Source organism: Phyllostomus hastatus, unplaced genomic scaffold, assembly GCF_019186645.2.
Source record: "Phyllostomus hastatus isolate PE091 unplaced genomic scaffold, TTU_PhHast_1.1 phas_contig_210, whole genome shotgun sequence".
Taxonomy (NCBI): Eukaryota; Metazoa; Chordata; class Mammalia; order Chiroptera; family Phyllostomidae; genus Phyllostomus; species Phyllostomus hastatus.
This window is the reverse complement of record NW_025333737.1, coordinates 3,495,676-3,519,087: the sequence shown is the minus strand read 5'-3', so window position 1 is coordinate 3,519,087 and position 23,412 is coordinate 3,495,676. Positions and strand designations below refer to the sequence as shown.

Below are 23,412 nucleotides of genomic sequence, written 5' to 3'. Positions count from 1 at the left end.
AGAAATCTGGGGGCTGACCTTATATATTTATATCAAACCTTTATGTACTTATATAGTACATTTTTCTCAGTTACGTTCGCCACTTCTTTACCCTACAGGAGCTTTCCAGTTGTGAGGTGGATATTATCTAGTCCCCTGTGGGTTGGGGTGAGGTGGGGCTAAGATGACTTATGAATTCTAGAGTAATTTTTTTTTCAGAAGAAAAAAGAAAGCCAGTCATGTGGCACTTCCTCTCTGGGCTCCTATATTCCCAGGAGCTATTCCCAGGAGAAGGGCTGGGCTGAGAAGACAGCTCGTTGCCAAGGTCACTCTGGGGGAGTCTTTGCTGGGGGCAGGCCACTGAACTGAGGTTGTGTAGCTCCCTGTGGTCATATGGATTTCCCAGTCTATTATTTTCTCCCACTTACAGTATGGCCATGAGAGAAACAACAAAATATTCAAATTAGAATCATCAGTACAAGTTCTGACAATCCCCAGTGTGGCACAGCGGTTAAGGGACAGGTGCTGCAGCAGACAAACCTGGCTTTACATCTCAGCGCCCATGTTGAGCAGCTGTGTGGCATTGGGTGAGTTATAACCTTTGCAAGCCTTAATGTCTCTGGCTGGAAAGTGGTATTTTTTTTTCTTTTTTTTTTTTTTTTTTTGCTATGGCTGCATAAAAAACCACCCCAAAACTTACTGACTAAAAACAATTGTATTTATTCTGTCTTATAATTTTGGAGGTCAGGAACTCAGATGGGGCTGGCTGGGTGATTCTTTTGCTGCATGTGGTATAAATGAGGCCGCTCAGTCGTATTTAGGTGGTGGTTGCTCTAGGCTGCTGTCCGAGATGGCGTCACTGCCATGACTGACTCTGTGCTGTCTCAGGGCTTCCCCATGCGGTCAGGGCTCCTGTGGAGAGTGCTCCAAGGAGAGAAGAGGAAGCTCTCAGTTGCTTATACCCAGGCCAGAACCTGTTCCAGCATCACTGCTGCGGTATTCTATTGGTCAAGCAGTCACAGACCCTGTGATATGAAGAGTGACAAGGAATTTGGGGCCATCTTTAACCTGCTGAAAATGGGGACAAAAATACTTCTGCCTAGGGCTGTAAGGATTAAACAAGATAATGCATTCGGAAGCAGTTTTACCGTGAAGCTAATGAAACTTCAACCACGGGGCTCCTTAATTGCACAGCTCTTCCAAGTCCTAGCACCTAATTTTGTATTCATAATTTTTCTTTTCCTTTTCTTAAAGAGGACCCCCCAAATCATAGAAGAATCAGGCCCCACCAGTCCTGGCTCTGCCCCCAGGGCGTGGGAAGCACTTATTTAGCACATCGCCCGGCACCCAGGAAGCACTGCAGAGGCCCCTCCCCACCCTAGGATGGTGTCTGGACCCCTGTCTGTGCCTCAGGAGAAGGCTCCTCCTCTCACTCTGTCCTTTCCATTTGTTCAGGATCATTTCTTTTCCTCCTTTCTAAAAATGAGGGTGAAACATGCTGAGAATAATTTCATAATCACGAGACTGCCCTCTCAATTGACCCCTGCGTCTACCCCCTGATCTCACCACCCACCAGGGAGGTGGACCTTACCCTGGGCATAATGCCAAGTTTTTAACTTGGACCCTCTAGGATCTCCAAAGCAAATCAAGCTGAAGGGAGGAGAGCCAGCAGGCGAGGCAGCATTCCTGGTGCCCAGCTTGGTCTAGGAGACATTGAAATTCCAGGGCTGAGGTCCCAGAGACAAAGATCATAATGAGACAGGACGATGGCAAAGGAAAGGACCCATTTGCATGACAATAATTGAACCAAGAATAGAAAGCTAGAGGGATGCAAGGGTGAGGCTGGCAGCTGAGCTGGGCTAAACCTCACAAAATTGGACTGCTCAGCTCTGCTGTGCAGGGAAGTCCAGGCTACACCCTGTGCCCTTTGGGGGAAGGGAGAAGGACATGGCCCCAGGGGACTGTGGGAAAGCTGGCCAGGCTGCACTTTGCCCTACTCCTCCTCTACAGGCCCAGAGCCCCGCTTCGCTCGCTTTCTCCTTTGTGTGTGGGCGCTGTGGCTGTAGGGCTAAGTGGGCATCATGGCCGCTCAGAAAGATCTCTGGGATGCCATTGTGATTGGGGCAGGTGTCCAGGGCTGCTTCACTGCATACCACCTGGCCAAACATGAGAAGCGGGTTCTTCTGCTGGAGCAGGTACTCTGTCCCCTCTACACTCCTGACCTTAGGGATTGTCCATGTCTCCTCCCCTAGAGAGAGGTTTCCAGAGCTAGCAGGCGATGGGGCCAGGCTATGGGGCCAGGCTAGGGCCAGATCATCACAAATTCTGTGCAATGTGTAGCTTGGCTGCCTGGTGTGTTTCATGGTAATGTAAAGAACGTTCCACCCTCCCTAAGACCTACATTGGGTTTCTAGGTGCATTTCCTCCTTTTACTGCCCCCTTCCACCCCCGGTTCGTGCCCTTGACCAAGAAGTGTTCCAGGCCTGTTCTCTTCCTTCTTGCCACCCATTCTCTTCCTTCTGTGTCAAAATGGTTGATCCAACCCAGAAAAATAATCAGTTCTGCTCTGGGTAACCATAAAGCAAAGATAATTTGCTTCAGAGGTAGGATTCTTCCTTGCACATTCCTGGCCTCTCACCCTGGAACCCAGCAGAGGCCTCTGTTTTTTTTTTTCTGCCACCTCCAGATAATAGCAGCCTGCTTGTTTGATACACAGGAAATAAAACTTCAGTCTTATTTTTCTTTATAGAATAGGTGACCCCCTGCAGGGCTGTCTACAGTGACCACGCACAGGTGGGTGGGCCTGTGTGTCTACAGGGTCCTTCCCAGGACATGTCCACCCAGCCCACCTTCCAAAGAGTTCTACCCTCCCATTCTGCCTAAAGCTCTCCAGGCTTTGGTTTACTCTTCCTGGTAATGCGCTGTCTGGGTTAGAACACTTTTTGATTTCTTTATCAGTTTTCTCAAAGCCTGAGGGATTCTTGGTTTAACCTTGCAGCCAACTCTACATCTTTTGCTAAATCCCAAGTGGTTTCCTTGTCCCGAGAGAGTTGAAGCCACAGGAAAACAGTCAGCATCAGTTTCCTTGTCCGTAAAATGAGGGGCTAGGCTAGAATGCTCTCAAAGAGTCTCTCTCGTTTTGCTTCTCTATGAGTGCAAGTGGGATGGGGTGGCAGTGGGATGGCTGAAGACAAACCAACAGAGGGACTCTGGGATGCAAATGTTAGCAAAAAAGGATGCGGGGTTCATGCTCCTGAAGAGCTTCTGTTCTGATAGCCAGCTCCGGAACTTGGCCGTAAAGGGAGAGTGGAAGCAAAGGTTTGGAGTAAGTAAGTGTTCCTGGTCGGCAGCTCCCGGCTGACTGGATGAGCTGGCTCCTCAAGGCGGGCGGGCAGTGCGGGGGTAACGGCCTCAGCTGTCTCTTTGGCTCTCCACTTCCAGTTCTTTCTACCACACTCCCGAGGAAGCTCCCATGGGCAGAGCCGGATAATCCGAAGGGCGTACCCTGAAGACTTTTACACCCAGATGATGGATGAGTGCTACCAGATGTGGGCCCAGCTGGAGCAAGAAACCGGAACCCAATTATACAGGTTGTGGTGGGGGAGGAATTCCTTAAATCTCAGGGCCTGGAGATGATTCTAGTCTGTGAGGGGGCAGTGCTGTAAACACGTGAACTACGTGGAGGGACACAGGGCCTAGGGAAGGGCAGATACATGGAAGCATTCTACTCGCTGTCATGGCCACCCCTCAGGCCCAGCTGGCTCCTGCCAGGCTCTGAGTTCCAGGACTGGGCTCAGACCGTGTGTCCAAGGCCAGCAGAGGTTATATCTGTGTCTCTTTGAAACCATCTGAAGTTCTTTCAGGGCAGGGATTGTTATAGGAAAGGAGCCTGTTGTCTTGATTCTTTATATTCCTACCAGTATCATAACTTTTTATGCTGAGTGCATCTCCCAACTCCCAGAGCGACCCCTATAAATCCATTTCATTTTCTCTGAATACCTCCTCCCACAGGAAGGAAATAGGGGTGCTCCTCAGACCCCATTGCTTGCCAGGCAGTGAGCCTGCAGCTCTTTCCCTCTTGCCCCCAGGGCTTTCTCTGACCCGTAAGGCCCCTCCTCACTGGCCTATCAAACACTGCAGAGGAAGAAAGCAAACAGCCTGTGACATGAAGAGAACCTTAACCACTCACCCCACCTCCCCTCCCACCTTCTCTGTGGCTCTTAACTGAACTTTCTACAAAACCCCAGCTCTACCCTACAGGGTGGCAGTTATTTTAATGGCCAGGAACCAAGAGGTTACTGTTCTGTTGCAAAAACACCATTAACTTAAGAACAAAGTGAAATCCATTATGCAAATACAGCTAGGGCAGCTAATTACAGATTTATTCCAGAGGCAGCTAATGCACCCAGCACCCAAATAAAGAAGCGTGTCTTGCTGAGGGGTGGCCTGGCAAAGGGACCCCTCTCTGTCAGCCATCTGTGAATACTGCTGAGTGTCTTGAGCTAAAGGAACTGCTGAGGCCTTGGAGGGCACCCTTCTTCCTAGCAGACAGGGGGCAACAAAAAGAGATGTGAGAAGAGTGTAGAAACTTTCATAGGGAAGATGGTTCTAGTGCGAATTTGCCTTTGTGCTCTACCTCTTACCAGCTGTGTGACCTTGGAAAATTTCCTGTACCTCTCTGTGTCTCGTTTTTTTCTCACAGTGTTTAATGAGGATTAAACAAGACTCTTATGAAATACTTGGCACAGTGCCTAGCACCTTTCAATACATGGCAATTCCTTCCACCTGCTCTGGGTCAGCAACATCCTACCTCAACTGAGCAAGGGAGGGGGAAGAGCAGGAGGAGTCAGACAGGATGCAGCAACCAAGAACATCAAGAGGAAAGTCTGCTGGAGAGGGAGAGAGGGAAAGGCACCCTTGGATAGGAGATTATAATCTTCTTTGCCAGGAGAGCAGGACTTTGGAAGCAGGCAGGCCTGGCTTAAGAATAAACTCTGACACATTAGCTATGTGGTTTGGTCATTATTGTTTAATGTCTTTGAGACTCAGTTTTTTAATCTGTGAAGTAGGAGTGATAATATCTATTTCATGAGGCTATTGTGAGGATAAGTATGTAAAGGGCTTGGACAAATCATCATCATCATCATCACATATTTAGTGCTCATAGCAAGAAAGTAAGGCTGTTCTCAGTGTACTTGATACGTATAAAGTCATCGAATTCTCCCCAAAACATCATTAGAGGGTTGCTACTGAGTAGTCAGGGCCTTAACCTATCAGTGCAAATCACAGAATTCCTACAGTCTAGAGCAGGGCTTGGCAAACTTGTTCTATAAATGGCCACGTAGTAAGTATTTTAGGTTTTGCAAGCCGTATGGCCTCTTTTGCAAGTATTCAGTTTTGCCAGTCGTTTAGCTCTACTGCTGCAATGTGAAAGCAGCCATGGACAACACGTAAACAAATGCACGTGGCCGTGTTCCAGTGAAACCTTATTTGTGGACACAGAGATGTCATATAATTTTCATGTCATGAAATATTCTTCTTTTGCTTTTTATCAACCTTTTTGAAATACAAAAAGCATCTTGGCTTGCGCAACAGGCAAGGACAAGTGTCAGACCTGATTTTGTCCCTGGGTCCTAGTTTGCTGGCTCCCTGGTTTAGAAGATACCACATAGTGGTTACTTTGTCTACCCCCTGTCTCCAGACAAGTCCATTGCTAAATCATCCCAGATCAGAAGACTGCTAATGTACATTTAAAGACAAGGACATATCACAGCCCTTCTTAAAAGACCATTCTGATGTCTCACAGCCTCAATTATGAAAAAAGGCAAAGTGAAGTGAATGTGCTTTGAAAAACCTTAGAAGTCCTATAGAGTGTGAGGTGTTTTATCATTATTATTATTATTATTATTATTAAAGTCTTTCCTATGGCTAACCTAATTCACTTAGGCACACTAATTTATGTGGTTCCTTTACTTAGTAGGGACACAGAATAGACACTTCCCATCCCGATTCCTTTAGCTTTTATTCTTCATTTTGATTTTCTAAATGATCCGTCATCCTTGTGGTTCTTATTCTCCTAGGTTCTTCTGGAATAACTAGCACAATATCATAACCTGACTCATAGACATGAATGTATTTACTTAATGCTTTTTGATGATGATTTTTAAAAAATAACACTGTCAGGAGCTGATAGGTAAGGTGGTTGCCCAATTCTTTCTATTCTCTTCTGCCGCTTCCTGTGACAGTGGCATACTAAACATGGGTGAGCTCAGGATATTTGCATATATTCTGGGAACAGACAGTGACACATGTGTCAGATCACAAGGTCTGAGTCTTTTGTGATGCGTACAGCCAGCACGTTAATAGAAACAGCAAATCCCAGCTCCGTGTCCCCTCTCTTTCCTGCCCTGCCTTTTCCCTTTGAGTCCTACTATCTAGCTCCTGACCTGGGCTGCCCCTGCTTAGCTGACAATATCAGACAAGATCACAGCCGTAGGCAGTACAGCTGCTGGCAGAACCTGGTGGCCCCCTCCGCAGCTGCTGCTTCCTGTGTCGGGGAAGTGTCTGGCTTGTCAGCCACATCCCCTCCCTGGAGCAGTCTTTGTTAACCAATTCCACCTCGGCCCACTGCACGGAAGATGAAACCCCAGGAGCTCCTCCAAAACCAACAAAGACAGCAGCCATTACCGAGTCCGTCCCCCAATCCCTTCCTCAAGGTGACTCTGAGAGCTGGCGTGCCTGGCACTTTTAACCCAGACAGGGAAAAGCTGGAGCCTGGGATAGGGGATGGCAGATGCAGGGAGAGATGTCTGCCCCTCCCAATTCCTCCCCACTCCATCCTGCCTCCTGTTCTGCTGTAGTAACTGTTGGAAATCCCTAATCAGCAACTCCTTACATCACGTCCGTGGATTTAGTGGGGCCACAGAGTCAACAGGACCCTTGGGAAGAATCTTTGATTACCGCTTCTTCGTGCCGGATCCAGCTAGGGTTGGGAGGAAGGCACAGTTCACACCAAATGCTTTGCATTCAGCCGAGGACATTCGGGGAGGTGGGAGCTGCACCCTTTCAGGATTTCCTGACCACCCAGTCTCACTTCAAGGTGCCTTCTTTCTAGGCCAGCCCTGGCCAGTCATTTCCTGAGCATTTCTTTTTCCTCTGATGCCTTCCTAAATTTTGCAGCTTAGGTCTGAGCAGAAAAAGAGGAGAGGAAGGCGGCCCAGAGCACGGGGGGTGAGAAATTGACGCAGAATGAGCAGTCTGTTTATTGGGATCTAGGAAAAGCCATTAAGAAAATAAGCACTTAAATGATTTTCAATCTGCCCATGGAAATCATCTATCTTCATACTGGGGGCAAAGACCCATTCTCCGATCCCGGTTTTGATTGACTGATTTCCAATTCTCCAAGCATTTCCCACAGGAGCCTCTCACCTATCTCCCATAATGACAGGCCTTTGCATTTCCAGGCAGTGTTTTACATTTATTTCTGATTTGCTCATAATGGTCAAAAATCTCTCACCAATCCTAGGCATTTCTCCAGCAATGCACGGTTTCCCTCAGGCCAAATAGCTCAGCTGTGATCCACGGAAAATGAGAATTTCCCAAACGCATCTTTGGACTAGGGGAGGGTCCAGCATCACAAATTCAGATGGAAAATTTCCCACTGTTAGATCAATATCTGGGCTAAGAAATAAATGCCACAGGGGCAGAGAGCTGGAGCAAAATGATTATGATCAGCACAATTACATTCACGGGCAGCGTCAGCTCGCTGATTATTCCTCGGGATGGGGAGCTCCCGCTTCAGCCACCACAGGACGGCTTGGGAATGAGAACGTCACTCAGCATTTCATAATTCAACAGATTGGCCCATTGTCTTGGCATCAGTTCATTTTCCCTGTATAGTACATTCTTGTAAGAGGGATTCTTATTTTAAGGAAGGGAGGAAGGAAGGAGAGAAGATGGGAAGGAAGAAAGGAAAGGAGGAAGGAGAGGAGGGAGAAAGGGAAAGGCAGTAAATCTCAGAGCATGTGAGAGACCAAGGCTGGTGTATTGCAGGCAGGGTTAGGCTATGCTGCTCTATTTCCAGGCCAGGGATCTGACTGCTGAAGTGAGGGTTAAGCCAGGTCTTCCCCAGAATTCTACCCAGTTACAACTCCACTGGGTAAAAGGGCTCAAGAAATACACCTGGGTGAGTTCTTAATTATTCTGTTGACCAAGAAGGTTCCTAGGCAATTTTTTATTACCCGAGAACAAATATGAAGTTCTTTTTTGGGGCCACAGGAAAAAGTCTGCCCACTGGCTAGTGGGGATTTCTCCAGCATCCTTCTGCTGAGCTCTGAAGAGGCAGAGAGGTGCCTCTTCATTGCTTTCCCACCAGTGGTGAATGCTGGGTAGGCGGGCACCATGGCAAATGAATTGGGCACGCTGCGCGGCTCTGTGTACTGACACCAGCCCTGGGGCCCGCTGTGTCCCTAACCCCTCCCAGTCTTCTCTTTAATCCCCCCAACCAGATAATGTGGGATTTGGAAGCATGTAATATCCATGAGACTCCATTATAGGCTATTACGAGCTTTATATGCAGTACCTGGAGTATGTACCAGGCTGATGCTGGTCACTACGGCTGCTGAAACTGAGGGGGATAACAGGAATGGTTCCCAGGCCCAAAGTGACCCCCCCTCCATTGTTTAGACCAGTTTCCACAAAGAGAGATCTCTGGTCTCTTGTGACAGAGAGACAGAAAGCATTAAAGAGAAGCAGCTTTCAACTCCGTTAGTGAGTAAGAAGCAGAGAGGGATATATGGGGAGAAACAAAATCATAGAATCACTAAATTAATTGGTGGAGCCCTAGAAAACATCTACTGGTGTTTCTGCATGAAGATGCTCTTGGCATTTGGGTGGGATCTTCCTAGCACAGCAGGTTTAGCATCCCTGGTCGCTGCCCACTAAATATGAGTGGCAACCCCCAGGCACTGTGACAGCTAAAAAAAAAAATGACCCATCCTATTTCCACATGCCCCTGGGTTGGAGACAGTACCTTCCTGGCGTGGAACCACCAATAGTCCAACAGTCATTGTCATAGAGGAGAAACCTGGGGCCTGGGAAGTGAGTGACCAGAGCAAGGTCCCGGAGGGGATGCCAGGACGGGACCTAGAGCCAGAACTGCCCATGGAGGACCCTTTCCATGAAATGGGCAGCTTCTGAGGAGGAATAGAAAGACAGGCAGACACACAGAACATTACATGACAAGAAAAGGGACAGAAGAAAGAAACGGCAGGGGCGGGGGAAAAGGTAATGAATAGACGAAAATAGTGAATGGGATCAGGGGGTGGGGGAAAGAGGAAGAAATCACATCAAACTCAATGAACACCTACCCCTCTCAAGGTGTGGAAATAAAGAGGACTTAGGGTCTCTGCCCTCAAGGACAGGAGGATCCTGAGAGGGAGGATGGAGGGATAAGCAAACCTATAAGTAGTGAGAGGCAAAGGCAGACTTGGGAATGGGCTGGAATCCAGCTCAATAATACTGGGACTCTTGTGACAGAATCAAGATAAATTTGCCTGTTTTTTAAATGTGAGGCTGGGACTGTCCTTGATGCCTGGCCCTGGGACCCTTGCCGGAGAGTGAGAGAGAATGGCTCTGAGCCATTCTCTCTCACCCATGTGTCTTCACCCATGTGTCTTTTTTTTGTGTGTATGTGTAACAGGCAGACTGGACTACTGCTTCTGGGAATCAAGGAGAGTCAAGATTTAAAGACAATCCAGGCTACTTTGTCTAGGTGGGGGGTGAAACACCAGCGTCTTTCATCTGAAGAACTGAAGCAACGTTTCCCCAATATTCGGTTGGCCAGGGGAGAAGTGGGGCTCTTGGACAAGTTTGGTGGAATTCTCCATGCGTCCAAGGCCCTCAGAGTGCTCCAGGTGATGTTATGCAGAATTAGGGCAATGCAGCCCCTGATCTGGGCATCCTGGGTCCCAGTCAAGTTTGCCCTCCCCCCACCCCCCCCACACTGGGTGAGAGCCTTTCTCAGGCTGGCTTTAGTCTTGACCTTTGGGCAGGGCAGTTTTATATACTCTGCTAGGCCTTGTCAGTATGGGGAAGGAGGCCTAGAATCTGCACTCTCTTTTCTGCCCTAAGTGAGGGACTCTGTCCACAGGGTGAACCACATACGCAGTCTTTCCCTGATCCTGCCCTTTCAGGATGCAATTCGACGACTAGGAGGCAAAGTGTGTGATGGAGAGAAGGTGATGGAGATAAAACCAGGGCTACAGATCACGGTGAAAACCACCTCCAGCACCTACCAAGCCAAGAACTTGGTCATCACAGCAGGTCCTTGGACCAACCGGGTCCTCTCTCTCCTGGGAATTGAGCTGCCTCTCCAGGTAGGGGAGCTGGAAGCCTGAGAGTTGGTGCTTTAGAGCCAGATTAACTTGAGTTCAAGTCCTGGTTCTGCCACTTGCTAGTGGATAACTTTGGGCAAATTTGTTTATATCACTGAGCCTCAGTTTTATAACCTGTAAAATGGGGGATAGGACTTTTGGAGAATTAAATTAAATGATAACACCCTTGGGGATGGTCTGGCCAATCTAAGCACTGAATAAATATAAGGTATTATATATACCTTGTCTTTATTGGAGAGAAAGAAGAGAAAACCGGGTGCAGTTATGGGAGAAGACTAACAACTGGAGGAAGAGATCCAGAGATTTTTGTGCATCACAATATAATGTAACACGCAACTGACATGAGAATTGGATGAAGAAAGGACAGAGGAATTAAGTGGGGCATTGGGCTTATACTGAAGGGCTATAAGACCACAGAAAAAACTGTTCTCATTGTCTTTAGAGTCCCAAGGCTTTCCCCATTCATCTCCCACTTCTCCTTGCTTCAAGACCCTGCGGATCAATGTGTGTTACTGGCGAGAGAAGGTTCCTGGAAGCTATGGTGTGTCTCGGGCTTTTCCATGCTTCCTGGACCTGGGCCTCAACAGCCTGGCTCCCCACCACATCTATGGGACGCCCTCAATGGAGTACCCAGGGCTGATGAAGGTGAGTGAAAGGCAGAGAGAAAGCTAGTAGGGGTACACACAAAATTGGGGCAGCTGCTCTTACTTCCCTGGGCGGACTCCCTTGGATCCCGGTGGGCAGCATCAGGAGTCTACTTCACTATTTACTATTTGCAATACAAGACACCCAACTGTCCTGAGGCCCAGCAAAGGGAGCCCTTCCTGTGCAAACACAGGGTTAGCAAATGAACAACTAGGGAATGAACAACTAAGCAACCTTGCCTGGCAACAAGCAGCATCTGTCAGGACTGGAAAGGCTGGAATGATGGATGGGGGCATTGTGTGTATAAGCCTGTCCCCTGGGCTGGGTGGGTGTGCAGGAATGCTGGCCCTGGCAGCTCACACTGCTCTGATTGGGAGCCAGGTCAGCTATCACCACGGCAACAATGCAGATCCCGAGGAGCGGGACTGCCCCGCAGCATTCTCAGATGCCCGGGACATCCAGATCCTGAGCCGCTTTGTCAGAGATCACTTACCCGACCTAGAGCCCAAGCCTGCCATCGTGGAGCGCTGCATGTACACGGTAAGGGTGCAGGCAGCCCTGGGGCAGAGGGGAGGAGACTGATCGACCTGGTGCTGCTGGGGCTCGGCTCTACTTGACTCCTGACCTAGTGTGTGACTTGAAACAAATAAGTTCATTGCTGTGGGTCGGTTCACCTCCACCAGAGAGGGCCTGTTGGGGGTTATTCATATGCCTTTTCATTAGGAAACTAGGCTTATGCCTGGCAGTCCTTCGCTATGTTTCCCAGAAGGGCTCTAAAAGATTTTTTGGCAAGATATTCTAGTTGAGCAGGCCTTAGGGACAAAGAGAAGAGGCAGATGTCACCAGAGCCTGAGGCATCTTGGCTAAGTTAGTTTAAGCGCATTAACTGAGCACCTACTGTGTTCATAGCTCTGTGCGAGAAGAGAGGCAGATGGACAAATGAGAAAGACTGACATACCCAAGGGGGGCACTGCCGCGCAGAGAACATTCCTGTGCTGCATTTCCATTCTTTCTGGAAAGAAATCCAGCCTGGTCCCCTCCCTTCTGAGCCTGCAGTTCTTTCTCCTTCCTCTAACTTCAAAGGACACAGGTGTGATTGTTTCTTTCTAGAACACCCCTGACGGGCACTTCATTCTTGATCGACACCCAAAGTATGACAACATTGTCATTGGGGCTGGATTCTCTGGTGAGTCCGAGGAGAGGGAGATGGGTGCTTTAAAGTCGACCTACCTCGGTGTCAGGCAAGATGGGGTTTCCCATGCTCTTTGCCGGCCAGATAGGGCCCATTGCCCAGACCCTGAGTGTGTCAGGGGTTGGGCAGGGCACTCCCAGAAGAACAGGTAACTCATAGTGGGAAGCAACTTCTGACTTCGGGATGTGACCAAGAGAATTATCTCTGTCTGGGGGCTGTGGAGGGGGCTTCCTCTCTGGAGGATGCTGGACAACTTGCTCTTCTCTCTCTAGGGCATGGATTCAAGCTATCCCCTGTTGTGGGCAAGATCCTGTACGAATTAAGCATGAAATTAACACCATCCTATGACTTGACACCTTTTCGAATCAGCCGCTTCTCTGGCCCTGGCAAAGCTCACCTTTAACCCCTGGCCAGCAGCCTCCCTTATCGCCTTCTCAGATGGAGGAAGTGGCTGTGAGAGGCCACCCCTTGCTCCTGCTCTCGAGTCCCCTGTAAACACCAGATGATTTAATCTGCCTTGCTTCCCTGTCCAGCTCCCCAGTGACTTTTCAGATGGATGTCCGTATGAGGAGGGGGCATAAGGACTGGCACAGGAGACCAAAGCAGTTGTTAAAATTCTCTTTACTGGGACAGCTGATGAATTTGAAATAGATTTGATTAAAGCTGCTCGGGGGAGGGTAAATAAGATGATTCGTAGGTGACTGCTGCTCTTGAAGTTCCTTTCTTAAAACTAGAGCCACCCTCCACTACAAACTCCAATAAAATCTGGTTCATCATGCACCATAAATGTTTGTTGAAAAAAACATGTGTGAAATAGTTCTGACCCTTGTGGCTCAGTTGGTTGGGTATTATCCCATAAAGTGAAAGGTTGCTGGTTCAATTCCTGGTCTGGGCACATGCCTGAGTTGTGGGTTCAGTCCCCTGATTGATGTTTCTCTCCCTCCCTTCCCATCTTTCTAAAAATAAATAAATAAGATTTAAAAAATGTGTTGAAAAAACAAATAAATAAATAACAGCATTGCATTAAAGTCTGTGGTGGGCTTTATTTTCCATGTGACCTGATTTTTTACAGACTTGAACCATCTAAATCAGCACCACAGAACCCATTGCCCCAGGAGTCCCTGGGGGCTTTATCCCCTTGGTACACTGCACCCTTTGCTCTGGATTCTTTGTCTGGTTCTCATCCTCTCTCTGGTTCTGTAAAGATGCTCAGCTCCCCAGTCTCTCATTAAGGTGTATTGTCAGGTCCTTATGAAGATGGAGCTGTTATACCAGAAAGAAAGAGAGAGGCACACTCGCTTAGAAACCCTGTTCAGTGTTTGAATGTTAAATGTGCCATTTTATTATCATTAGGATTGCTCCCACTTAATGAAACGGCATTAGCACCAAGTCGGCTGGTCTCCTTGCACTAATTGCTTTGAAAGGGAGCAGGCTCATAACTACCCCAGGGTGGGAGGAGGGGTGAGGGGTTTAAACAGGGACTCAAGCAAGGCTTAATGTACCCAAGCGGGATAATCTCCAGACCAGGCCAGTCTGACCCAAGAGAAAGGAGGTAAAGTACCCTGGGGAGGAGAAAACTGGCACGGGGTGGGGGTGCGGAGGGTGGTGATGGCGGTAGTGCAAATGTTAGGAGTTACTGAGCTTGGAAGAGTGGGAAATGGGAATGAGAGGGAAAATATTCCCAAAGGGAATACAACACAGAGGAAATTACTCTTCAACTGCCATACAGGCCTAGGCTCATGGATTAGCACTGATTTCTCCAGGGAATTATAAAAGCCAGCCAATCCCATCAATCCTACAAGACTGCTTTTCAGGTACTCTCAGATGGTCTCTTGAACCTCGTTCTCTGTAAAGTGGGAATAAACATAATCACTGTGTCTGTAAAATGGGCAGAATACTACAACATGGATGAACTTTGAAGACGTGATGCTAAGTGAAGTCAGCCAGACACGAAAAGGATGCACATTGTATTCATAGAAACAGGAAGTAGTATGGTTGTTTCCGGGGGCTGTGGGAGGGAAGGACCAGCGCTTCATGGACACAGGGTTTCCGTTTGGGAAGATAGACAAGCCCTGGAGGTGGACGGTGATGAGGCTCACAGTGTCATTGTTCAACACGTCACCAACACAAACATGACTTAAGTGAATGTACTTAATGCCACTAAACTTAAATGCCACTTAAAATGGCTAAAATGGTGCATTTTATGTTATGTATAGTTTACCACAATAAAAAAAGGAAATAATATCAACCAGCTCTACAGGAGTGTGTGGTGATTGAGATTGTTCATTCACTTATCCATTCTGTACACAAATATTTACTGAGCTTCCGCTGTGTGGCAGGCCCTGTGCGAGGCTCTGTGGGTGCCACTGTGAACAAAACTGGTGGACATCTCTGCTCCTGTGGCGCTCACTGTCCACTGAGGGGAGGAAATGTAAACAATACGTATACGTGCATTATGTTGTGTGTTAGAAGGTGACAGGTGTGCTGGGAAAAACAGAACAGGGTGAGGAAGATGGAGAAGGTACGGGGAGGGACGACCTTTTTCCACGGTGGGCAGGGTAGGACCCACTGAGGGGGGAGCAGTGAGCAGGCTTGGAGGAGGAGTGTGCCAGGCAGGTATCTGGATGTATGTAAGACAACACGATACATTGTAAAGCAAGGTATTGTGTGTGTGAGAGAGAAAAAATGAGGCATGGAGAGGGATCCATGTGAGATCCTGCCAGCTCCCAAGCTGGCCGAGTTGGGGAGAAAGGGTGTCGGGCACCTTTCCCTCTCATTCCATGCTTGCCCGCACGCAGTCCCCCTGCCTCTGCCTCTGTCTGTGCCACCCTCCTCCCCCAGCCAGCTGCGGCAGCCCTTCCAAAATATCCAGTCTAATTCAGCTTGCTGGTGGCAGCTAAAGGAGGCGACCAGTGTCTAGAGGAGTCTAAGAAAGGACAAATGGGGGGTGCTGACAAGCCCTGCCTGAGCTGGCTAAGGCCCTTCACAAATGAGCAGGTGTGTCCCAGAAACAAAGTGCACGGAGGGGCTGGGCCCAGGGTGCATGGGGCAGGACGGGTGTGCGTGGGAGGGGTGAGATCTGGGAGCTGCGGAGAGAATTGGGAATTGGCTAAGAGGATACTGGCAACGTGCGGGCCAAAAAGGCAGGTAGGGACCCCCAGGAATGCTTGCTGCACGCTCCCAGACCCAAAGGAAACAGATCCAGAACATCCAAGTGATGCAACTGAGCACTTCTTATTGGGGGTGAGGCAGGGTCACAGAAGGGGAGAAGAGATGCAGAGAACAGAGTCTACAGGCATAGAGAAGATGACAAGCCATTGCAGACAGGGTCGGAGGACAGCTTGGTTTTAATAACACTGAAGGATTTGTCCAAACAGACCCGCCAGCATTATCTCCCTGCTTTCCTTCAGCCTGAGCGTGGCCAGGCGTCCCCTTTCAGTCAGGCCCGGCATATCTTCAAGATGGAAGAGAATGAAAATAAATGGGGCAGGCGGTAAGACCTCTGGAAGGGCAGCTGGGGTCTGCACAGGCTGCAGGGGAGAGATAAGGGCAGTGAAGAGAAAGAGGCCCTTCTGGTTGCCGCCCAGGCTAAAGAAAACAGAGGCAGGCTAAAAATAGATCGAGGGTAGGGAGGGAGGAGAGCTGGTCCAGAAAGGAAGGGAAAGCAGAGGCAATCGATGCTGTTGCGCCTCTGACCCAATTCTGCATCTCTCAGCCTCATCAAACTGAAAAATTAGGGGGCGATGGGGAAAAGGGAAAGGCTGGTACAGAGCGAGGAGAGCCAAAGGAAAGTAATTTGAGCCTCAAGACCTAGGCAGTCGTGGGGTAGGAAGCAGTAATCATGACGTAGAAAAGAGGAGGAATATAGTGTAGTTGGTGCCAGTTAAACTGTCACCAGAGTCTGGCATCCCAGAACAGGCTTCAGAGCTTAGGCAGCATGAGTGTGATGTAGAAGACGGTTCGGCTGTACAGAAAGGTACACGGAGGCAACAAGGGTGAGTTAGTCTGGGGACAGCAGGCTGGAGTGTGACTTGGTGCTTGCATTTTATTTCTCAGAAGAGTGATTAAAAAGAGTTTAGTGAGTGGTTATTCTACTTCACTGGTGGGCTTCCAGTGCGGCCAGAGTGGTTTAGGTTAGATGTCAGGATACCCATCCCGCTAAGTAGATTTGTGAGATATTAAAACCTGTATATAAGCACTCTTATGGTATTCTTTTCTTGGAAGTCTCTAAAAATGAGAAGCTCATCTTTGTGGGCCTATAGTCTTGCCTGAAAGCCAGGACCTCCCCACCAACTGCTGGAAGACTTCTGGATAGAGAGGAGATGGAGGATTTTTATCACCCTGGAATGGATATGGGGGCCAGGGCCCATGACAGGGTGGATGACAGCACCTAAGGGTGGGAGAGAAAGGGATGCACTAGGCGGGCTGGGTCTGCCAGACAGGGAGGAGCAGCGGGGACAAGGGGCAGGATTCTAACACGAAGGGCCCAGTGGCATTTACATAACTTTGAATAATGAATAAGCCCAGCTCTGGGGCTCTTAGTCAGCATGCTCATCTGCATCTTTATTAAGCTTTATAAATGATTCAGCTCCTTACCCCTTCCCCCCAGCCCTTGCCCCAGCCTGCCCCAAGCATCAGGGTAGTTGATTGCTCATTATTTTGGACTAGATTTGTTTCACCAACATTCAGCGAGGCGTGGAGCGGGGGACACAGGGAAGAGGGACGAATCCAGAGGCAGGCCGAGTGGAGGGGTCGGGGAGCTAGTGGGAGCAGCCGCTGTGGGAGGCTAGGCAGCTGGCTATGAGCTAGGGACACGGCATCACTCTCTAAAATACCCTGGGGGACAACATTCTCAGGACAGAAAGGTTTCTTAGATTCCTTGTGCTGGGTTCAAGTCCTACTCAATCCCTGGTTTCCCTTATGTCTGCTGCCAAGCCCCTGGCAGGCCCCTCGGTCAGCTCCAGCACAGCAGAGAACCACTTGAGCAGCCAAATGAGTATAGCCCGCAGGGAAGTTCTCATTTTTTTTCCTGAGGTAGGAATTTTGCTATTTTCACACAAAAGCCAAAAAAAATCTTTTTGCTACGCTTGCAAGGTGAGAACAGGCACCAGGCATATTAGAGGAGAAAGAGATAGGAACAGGTGCACATGGTAGGTGAATATGTAGGGAAAGGAATGCTTGCGTCCACAGAGAGTTTGAGCCCACCTCCAACGAGGAGCCTGGAGAAGAGGGGCATCCAGGTAGGCATGCTAGTGCCAGGGGCTCGGCTGGGTGGAGGCGGAGGAAGCATTTAAGAGCCTGGATGAGGAGGAGTTGGCAGGAAGCTGGGAGGGGGAAAGGTAGAACATTTCTCAATCTCAGCTACACATTAAAACCATCCAGTTAGCTCTAAAAAATATAATGCTTAATATATATATTATATGTTATTATTATTTATTATGTTATTATTATTATAATATTATATGTGTGTCTATATATATGATGCTTGAGCTCCACCCAAGGCCAATCAAATCAGAGTCCCTGAGGGAGAAGGTCCTGGACACTATTTTTAACAAGTTCCTCAGTGTTGGCCTGGCCAGTGGCTCAGCTGGTTGGAGTGCTGTCCCATACACCAAAAGGTTGCAGATTTGATTCCCGGTCAGGGCACACACCTACGCTGTTGGTCCAGTCCCTGGTTAGGGCACATATGGGAGGCAGCGGATTGATGTTTCTCTCTCACACTGATGTTTCTCTCTCCCTTTCTATCTAAAACCAATAAACATATCCTCGGGTGAGAATTTAAAAAAAGGTTTCTCAGTGTTGTCTGGATACTGATTCAAACAAACTTGATATATATATTTATTAAATTATTAATATATTATAAAATCAGGGAAATTTAAACATTGGCTGAATATTTGGTATTAAGGAGTTTGTGATAAATTTTTTAGGTGCGATGAGAGTATTGTAATTACATTTTTTAAAAAAGATTTTATTTATTTTTAGAAAGGGGGAAGGGAAAGGACAAGAGAGGGAGCAAAACATCAATGTATGGTTGTCTCTTGTGTGCCCCCTACTGGGGACCTGGCCCACAACCCAGGCATGTGCCCTGACTGGGAATCGAACCTGCAACCCTTTGGTTTGCAAGCTGTCACTCAATCCACTGAGGCACACCAGCCAGGGCTGATTACATTTTTAAAAGAGTCATTTTCTTTTCTTTGAGGAAAAGATACTAAAGCATTTATTAATAAAGTGATGTATCTGGGGTCCGCTTCAAAATAATCCAGTGAAGTGGGGAAGTGCATAGGGGTGTACATAAAAGCATAATTTTCTCTGTGTTGATAATTGTAGGAGCTGCTTGATAGATAAAGCAGTTCCTTATACTCTTTACTTTTTGTATACAAAACAAAACAAAAACAACAGCTCTTTGAGTGTTTCTAATATGCAGCAGTGTGTGAGAACCACAGAACCAGGCATTCAGCAGGACTGGGGCCACCATGGTACCTCTGTGAGCACACCCAGCTGCAAGGTGAAGAGCAGGTTTGTGGGACCCTAAATGTGAGGGGAGGCCCCATTCCCCCAGTGCCTTGGGCCTCAAGCACAGCTGCTGGATAGGCAGTCAGAGATACAACTCTTGGGGTCCAAGGGCTCTGCAGCCTTCTTCCCTGGCCAGCACAGTTTCTGGGGACTCAGAGCCTGTATGCTCTGTGCACCTGGCCAAGCAGCTGGACCAAGGCAAGCCGCCTGCCTGAGGCACCCAGAGCCAGCAACCAGCCTTGCTCTCTCTCAGTCCCTGATGTCTCCTGACTGGCTTCACAGGAGCTGGACCTCCATCTCAGGTGGACACCCCTTCCCCCACTGCCGTCAACACTGCTTCCCTGCCCTGTCATTCCCCCTACAGGCTCATCTCCCTCTGCCAGGGAACATTAGCCCAGCTGACTTCATCAAGGAGGTGAAGGGAGGCTGAACACAAGTCCACAAAAGTAGGGGCACCCAGGCACCCAGCGCCAGTGGTTGCTGGCAGAGCTGTCTGAGCTGCCGAGAGATTGGCTGGTAGCTTGATCTCATTTACATATCACTTTTTTAATGAACAAATTCAAATGAATCTCAAATTCTCAGTTTTATACTATGCCCGACTGGTTGGATCTTCTAACACTTGTCCCTGACATGGACCAACCATTCTCACATTTTCCTGCCCTTCCAGGTGAAGGGTGCTCCACCCCACAACATCCTGCAACACTCAGCCCCTCCCCCTCCCCCTCCCCCACCCCTGGGCACCAGCAGCTTGAGCATCATGCTCAGTTTGGGGCTCTATCTGTCTTCTCCGCTCCATTACCTTCCCCTGATGGCCTCTAGGGGCTGGGAAGGAGAGAGGGTTTAGAGGGGGTCTATTAAAGAGATTTTTGGAATCTGTGCCTGCACATCACCCGCTGCCATGAGTTATTTCAGCGCCGATGTTTGTCTCGAGCTGATTATTCCAGCCCGAGAACAGGTGGAGCAGCCTGCGGTGGCTTATTCGTCAGCCAAGGCCATCTGTTCCCAACAAGCTGAGATTTGTAGCTGATTTCTACTGGGGAGCAAGGAGGGGGAAGGGGAGGGAGATGAAGATCACCCCCAACCTCAGGGAACTTAATCCTCCCAGAACTTCTGTGATGCCTGAACCCCCAGGCACCCTCTTCAGATATTCATACTTTCTCATTTTCTCAGAGAACTCAGTGGTCACTTGACTGTGTGAAACAGCAAAAATACTTTTTCCTTAAGGGACTAAACCTTTTTAGATGGAGTCAGGTATGAGAAACACAAATCCATCAGCCAGACACAAAGTCTGGTCATTGAGCCGTGCCCATCCTTATGGATCTTTTTTTTTTTTTTTTTAAGTATATAACCCTGCCACAAATATTCTAAATGACCTTCTTGGCAGTTGGCTTCTCCTCACCCTGATCCATCACCAGTCCCTTTACCAACACGAGTCATCTCACCTAAACCTGTCACCTGCAGGGCACCAGGCTACATGAGAGGGCACCGTCTAGATGCTATTCTCTCCTCCCTGCCGCTTCTCTCCCTGAAATACCCTGTTCAAGTTCCACCCTCCAATCTGTTCCTCTTCCAGCTTCCACTGTCAGCCATGCCAAGAGATGCCTGCTGCTTTAAGAACGGCTTTCCCTGAGCGAGGGATCTAAGCAGTTTCTCAGCAGCTTCACCACATGGTTTTCCCCTCACAGCTACTATTTCTATATATGAAATGCCAGGAAGAAGCTACTCTTATAGTCACACTATAGGACAATTTGGGGCCTTCTTTTGTGTTTGGCACAGACACACATCTATATGGACTTTTTTAAAAAATGCATGAAAATTGTATATTTTAAGCGCAGATACTTCATCTATAACTCCCCATGCCCAAATAAAACTATAATATTCAGAGGTCCCTTGTCCTATTCATTTACCTGTTTTCACAGGTACTTTTGTCCTGAGTACGTGTTCCCTTAAGAACTCATTCACAACCCTGGCTGGTGTAGCTCAGTGGACTGAACTCGGGCCTGTGAATCAAACGGTCACTGGTTCGATTCCCAGTCAGGGCACATGCCTGGGTTGCAGGTCAGGTCCCCAGTACGGGGCATGTGAGAGGCAACCACACATTGATGTTTCTCTCTCTCTCCTTTCCTTCCCTTCTCTCTAGAAATAAATAAATAAAATATTAAAAAAAAGAACTCACTCACAGAGCTGTAAGACTGCCTCACTTTCTAGTTGGTTCTCCAAGCTTATTTTGCCAGTTCCTGGGAGCAGAAACTCCCTTTTTACTATAACAGCCTGCTCAGTGGCTCAGTATGTGGTCTAGAAAGAATAGCCCCACAGATGAGCTCCAGGACCCTCGAAGGCAGACCATGAGGCCCGTGCCTCCAGTGCAGAACATTCTGGGACAGTCACTCACTAGGGTCATCCTCCCTTGCTTTGCAGAGGAAAATATTCCCGTGGGGGCCCCAAGCAAGAATGCCAACCTGCAACCGATCCCAGCTCTGTAAGAAATGTGACCCATGAGGCCTGTTTCTCCATCTATGATTTTGTATCTGCCTGGTTACTGGTCTTTCAAAGACCTAATGTTTCTGAAACTATTGGCGGCATCTTCCCTATACCAGGATTTTTTTTTAAATGGACCCCTCCTTTTTTGTACTCTCCACTTGCAAATTCCCTGGCGTCCTCTCTTCCCCAAATCCATTTGCTTCTTTTCCTAATCTAGTCAGATCATAGATGTGGCACAGAACATATCAAAATTTATTAAAATGTGGAAACTCTTTGACTCTTAAGCCACCTCAAATATAATTTGCCTGAACAGTGTCAAAACTCAATATCCTTTTTGAGTTTTTTTTTGGTAAAACTGTCATAGCTGACTTTTGATATCTAAAGCAAATTCCATCTGCACATTTAAGTATTCCACTGGGAGATTTATGTCACTGACTTCAATCGCAAAGCACACATCCTTTTGGAATCTCCCTTAAGTATATGACCCATTACTGGGGTTTACACTACAGAAGACTCAATTTCTCTGTAAAATTTCTTCTAAACAAATCTAGTATTCTTGTTAACTCCAAAATGGCTATTGCTCTGGAAATCACTCCTCCCAGATCAAATCCCAGAGAATGGTCTGGATTGTTGGGTTGTACTGTAATGAAATTAGACTGAAGTGAATATAGCTTAAAATATGCATTTGGGGCCACGTGGCACTGTTATTCATACTGTTGGCACAGTGTGTGTGAAGCACAAATGTGATAATGTATGGAGCATGCTCTGAAATTGTAAGGAGCAACACAAATGTGAGGTTGACATTTTCCCCTAAAATTGCCAAGAAGTGCTTCCTTTTAAGGCCAGGCGTTGGTGGATATCAGGCACACAGCTATCTGAGAGGAGGAGGATGACGACTCTTGGCTTTCTTGCCTGCCACTCCATCCTCTGACAAGGCCAGAATAGCTCAGAGTTGCTGGGTCAGTTGCTGCAACCCTGCTAGGACAGATGTTATTTCCTCGTGGGGTCAAGGACACTTCAGAGTTGTGACAAAGGTTAAATGAGATTATTTAGGCAAAGTGCATAAGTACGGCGGACATTGTAAGTGCTCAGACAAATGGGAACTATTTGGTTTTATCATCATCTTCATCCCACATATCACCATTGACAGGCTGGGAAGCCCCAGTCACTACATCATAGTTCCAGGAACCTTTAAAAGAGCCGGAAACAGTATGCTGTTGGGTTGCTGAGCGAAGACAGGTGTCCTCATGCCTCTGAAATCCATAAAGGGCAGCAACGTGGGGCTTCACTTGGTCAACTGCTTCTGAATCTTTACAGGGGCGTGGCTTCCTGGAAGGGCGGGAAGAACCTCCAGGTGGGGGCGGAGCCAGAGGCCCAGTGCTCCAAAGGCCCAAGTCATTCAAATAAGATATGAATATGGTAGTGTAGCCCGGTTTCCCAGTCAGTGGGAGGACAGGTACCTCAAAGGGGCAGAGCCCTGAAGTTAAAAGAAGACGAGGACAACGCAGAGGCACAACCCGGCTTCTGGGCTGAACCAAACCCGGCATGCCTCGCGCTGGGAGAAGACATCCCTCCCCCAGCACCCGGGTCTCGCGGCCTTCCTAACGCCACATTTTTGTTCCTTGGTTCACCAAGGCAGGGATGTTGGCAGCATTGAGGGGCTCCTTCCAAACTTAGGAGCCAAATGGTTCTTGCTGGCAATATCGCCTTGTTTCACAGATGGGGAAACTGAGGCTCAAGAGGTTAAGTCCCCTCTCCAAGATCTCAGTAGTAGCTGCAGAACACTCAGTTTAGCAGGTTTTATTGATGTTTTGTTTTCACTTTCACAAACGTGTAGTGAAAACAAAACGTGGTGCACGTGGACCCCACTCCGTAGGTGAAAAAGTAACCACCCCAAATGAGGCAAAACTTGGTACTTTACCAAGCAAGTCCGTGAGCGCCCCCCAGGCTAGAGGAATTAGAAAAGCATACATTATGGGGAAGAAGGATGAAAGGAGTTGGGGTGGGAGCCAGTAGCAGTAACAAGCAAGGACAAATGATCACAGATTGATCTGGAATGTGTTGCTATGAAGAAAGTGATGAAGTGTCCCAGCTTCTCTGAGAACCAGCTCAGAGGAAATGAAAGGGGAACAGAAAGGATTAGGGTTAGAGTTAAGGCAGCACTTTCTCCCCCCGGGGATGATAATGGGGCCCTTTATTCGGTGACCA

General features: G+C 48.2%; 1 protein-coding gene across 1 annotated transcript; it reads left to right on the top strand.

Annotated features, from left to right (window-relative positions):
* Positions 1-1,984: 1,984 nt before the first annotated feature.
* Positions 1,985-13,162, top strand: PIPOX (pipecolic acid and sarcosine oxidase). Its single transcript, XM_045836967.1, has 8 exons — positions 1,985-2,174; positions 3,421-3,569; positions 9,680-9,893; positions 10,173-10,355; positions 10,863-11,018; positions 11,400-11,558; positions 12,129-12,204; positions 12,483-13,162. Exons 1-8 carry the CDS (start codon positions 2,061-2,063, stop codon positions 12,611-12,613), a joined length of 1,182 nt encoding a protein of 393 aa, XP_045692923.1. The 5' UTR covers positions 1,985-2,060; the 3' UTR covers positions 12,614-13,162.
* Positions 13,163-23,412: the final 10,250 nt, after the last annotated feature.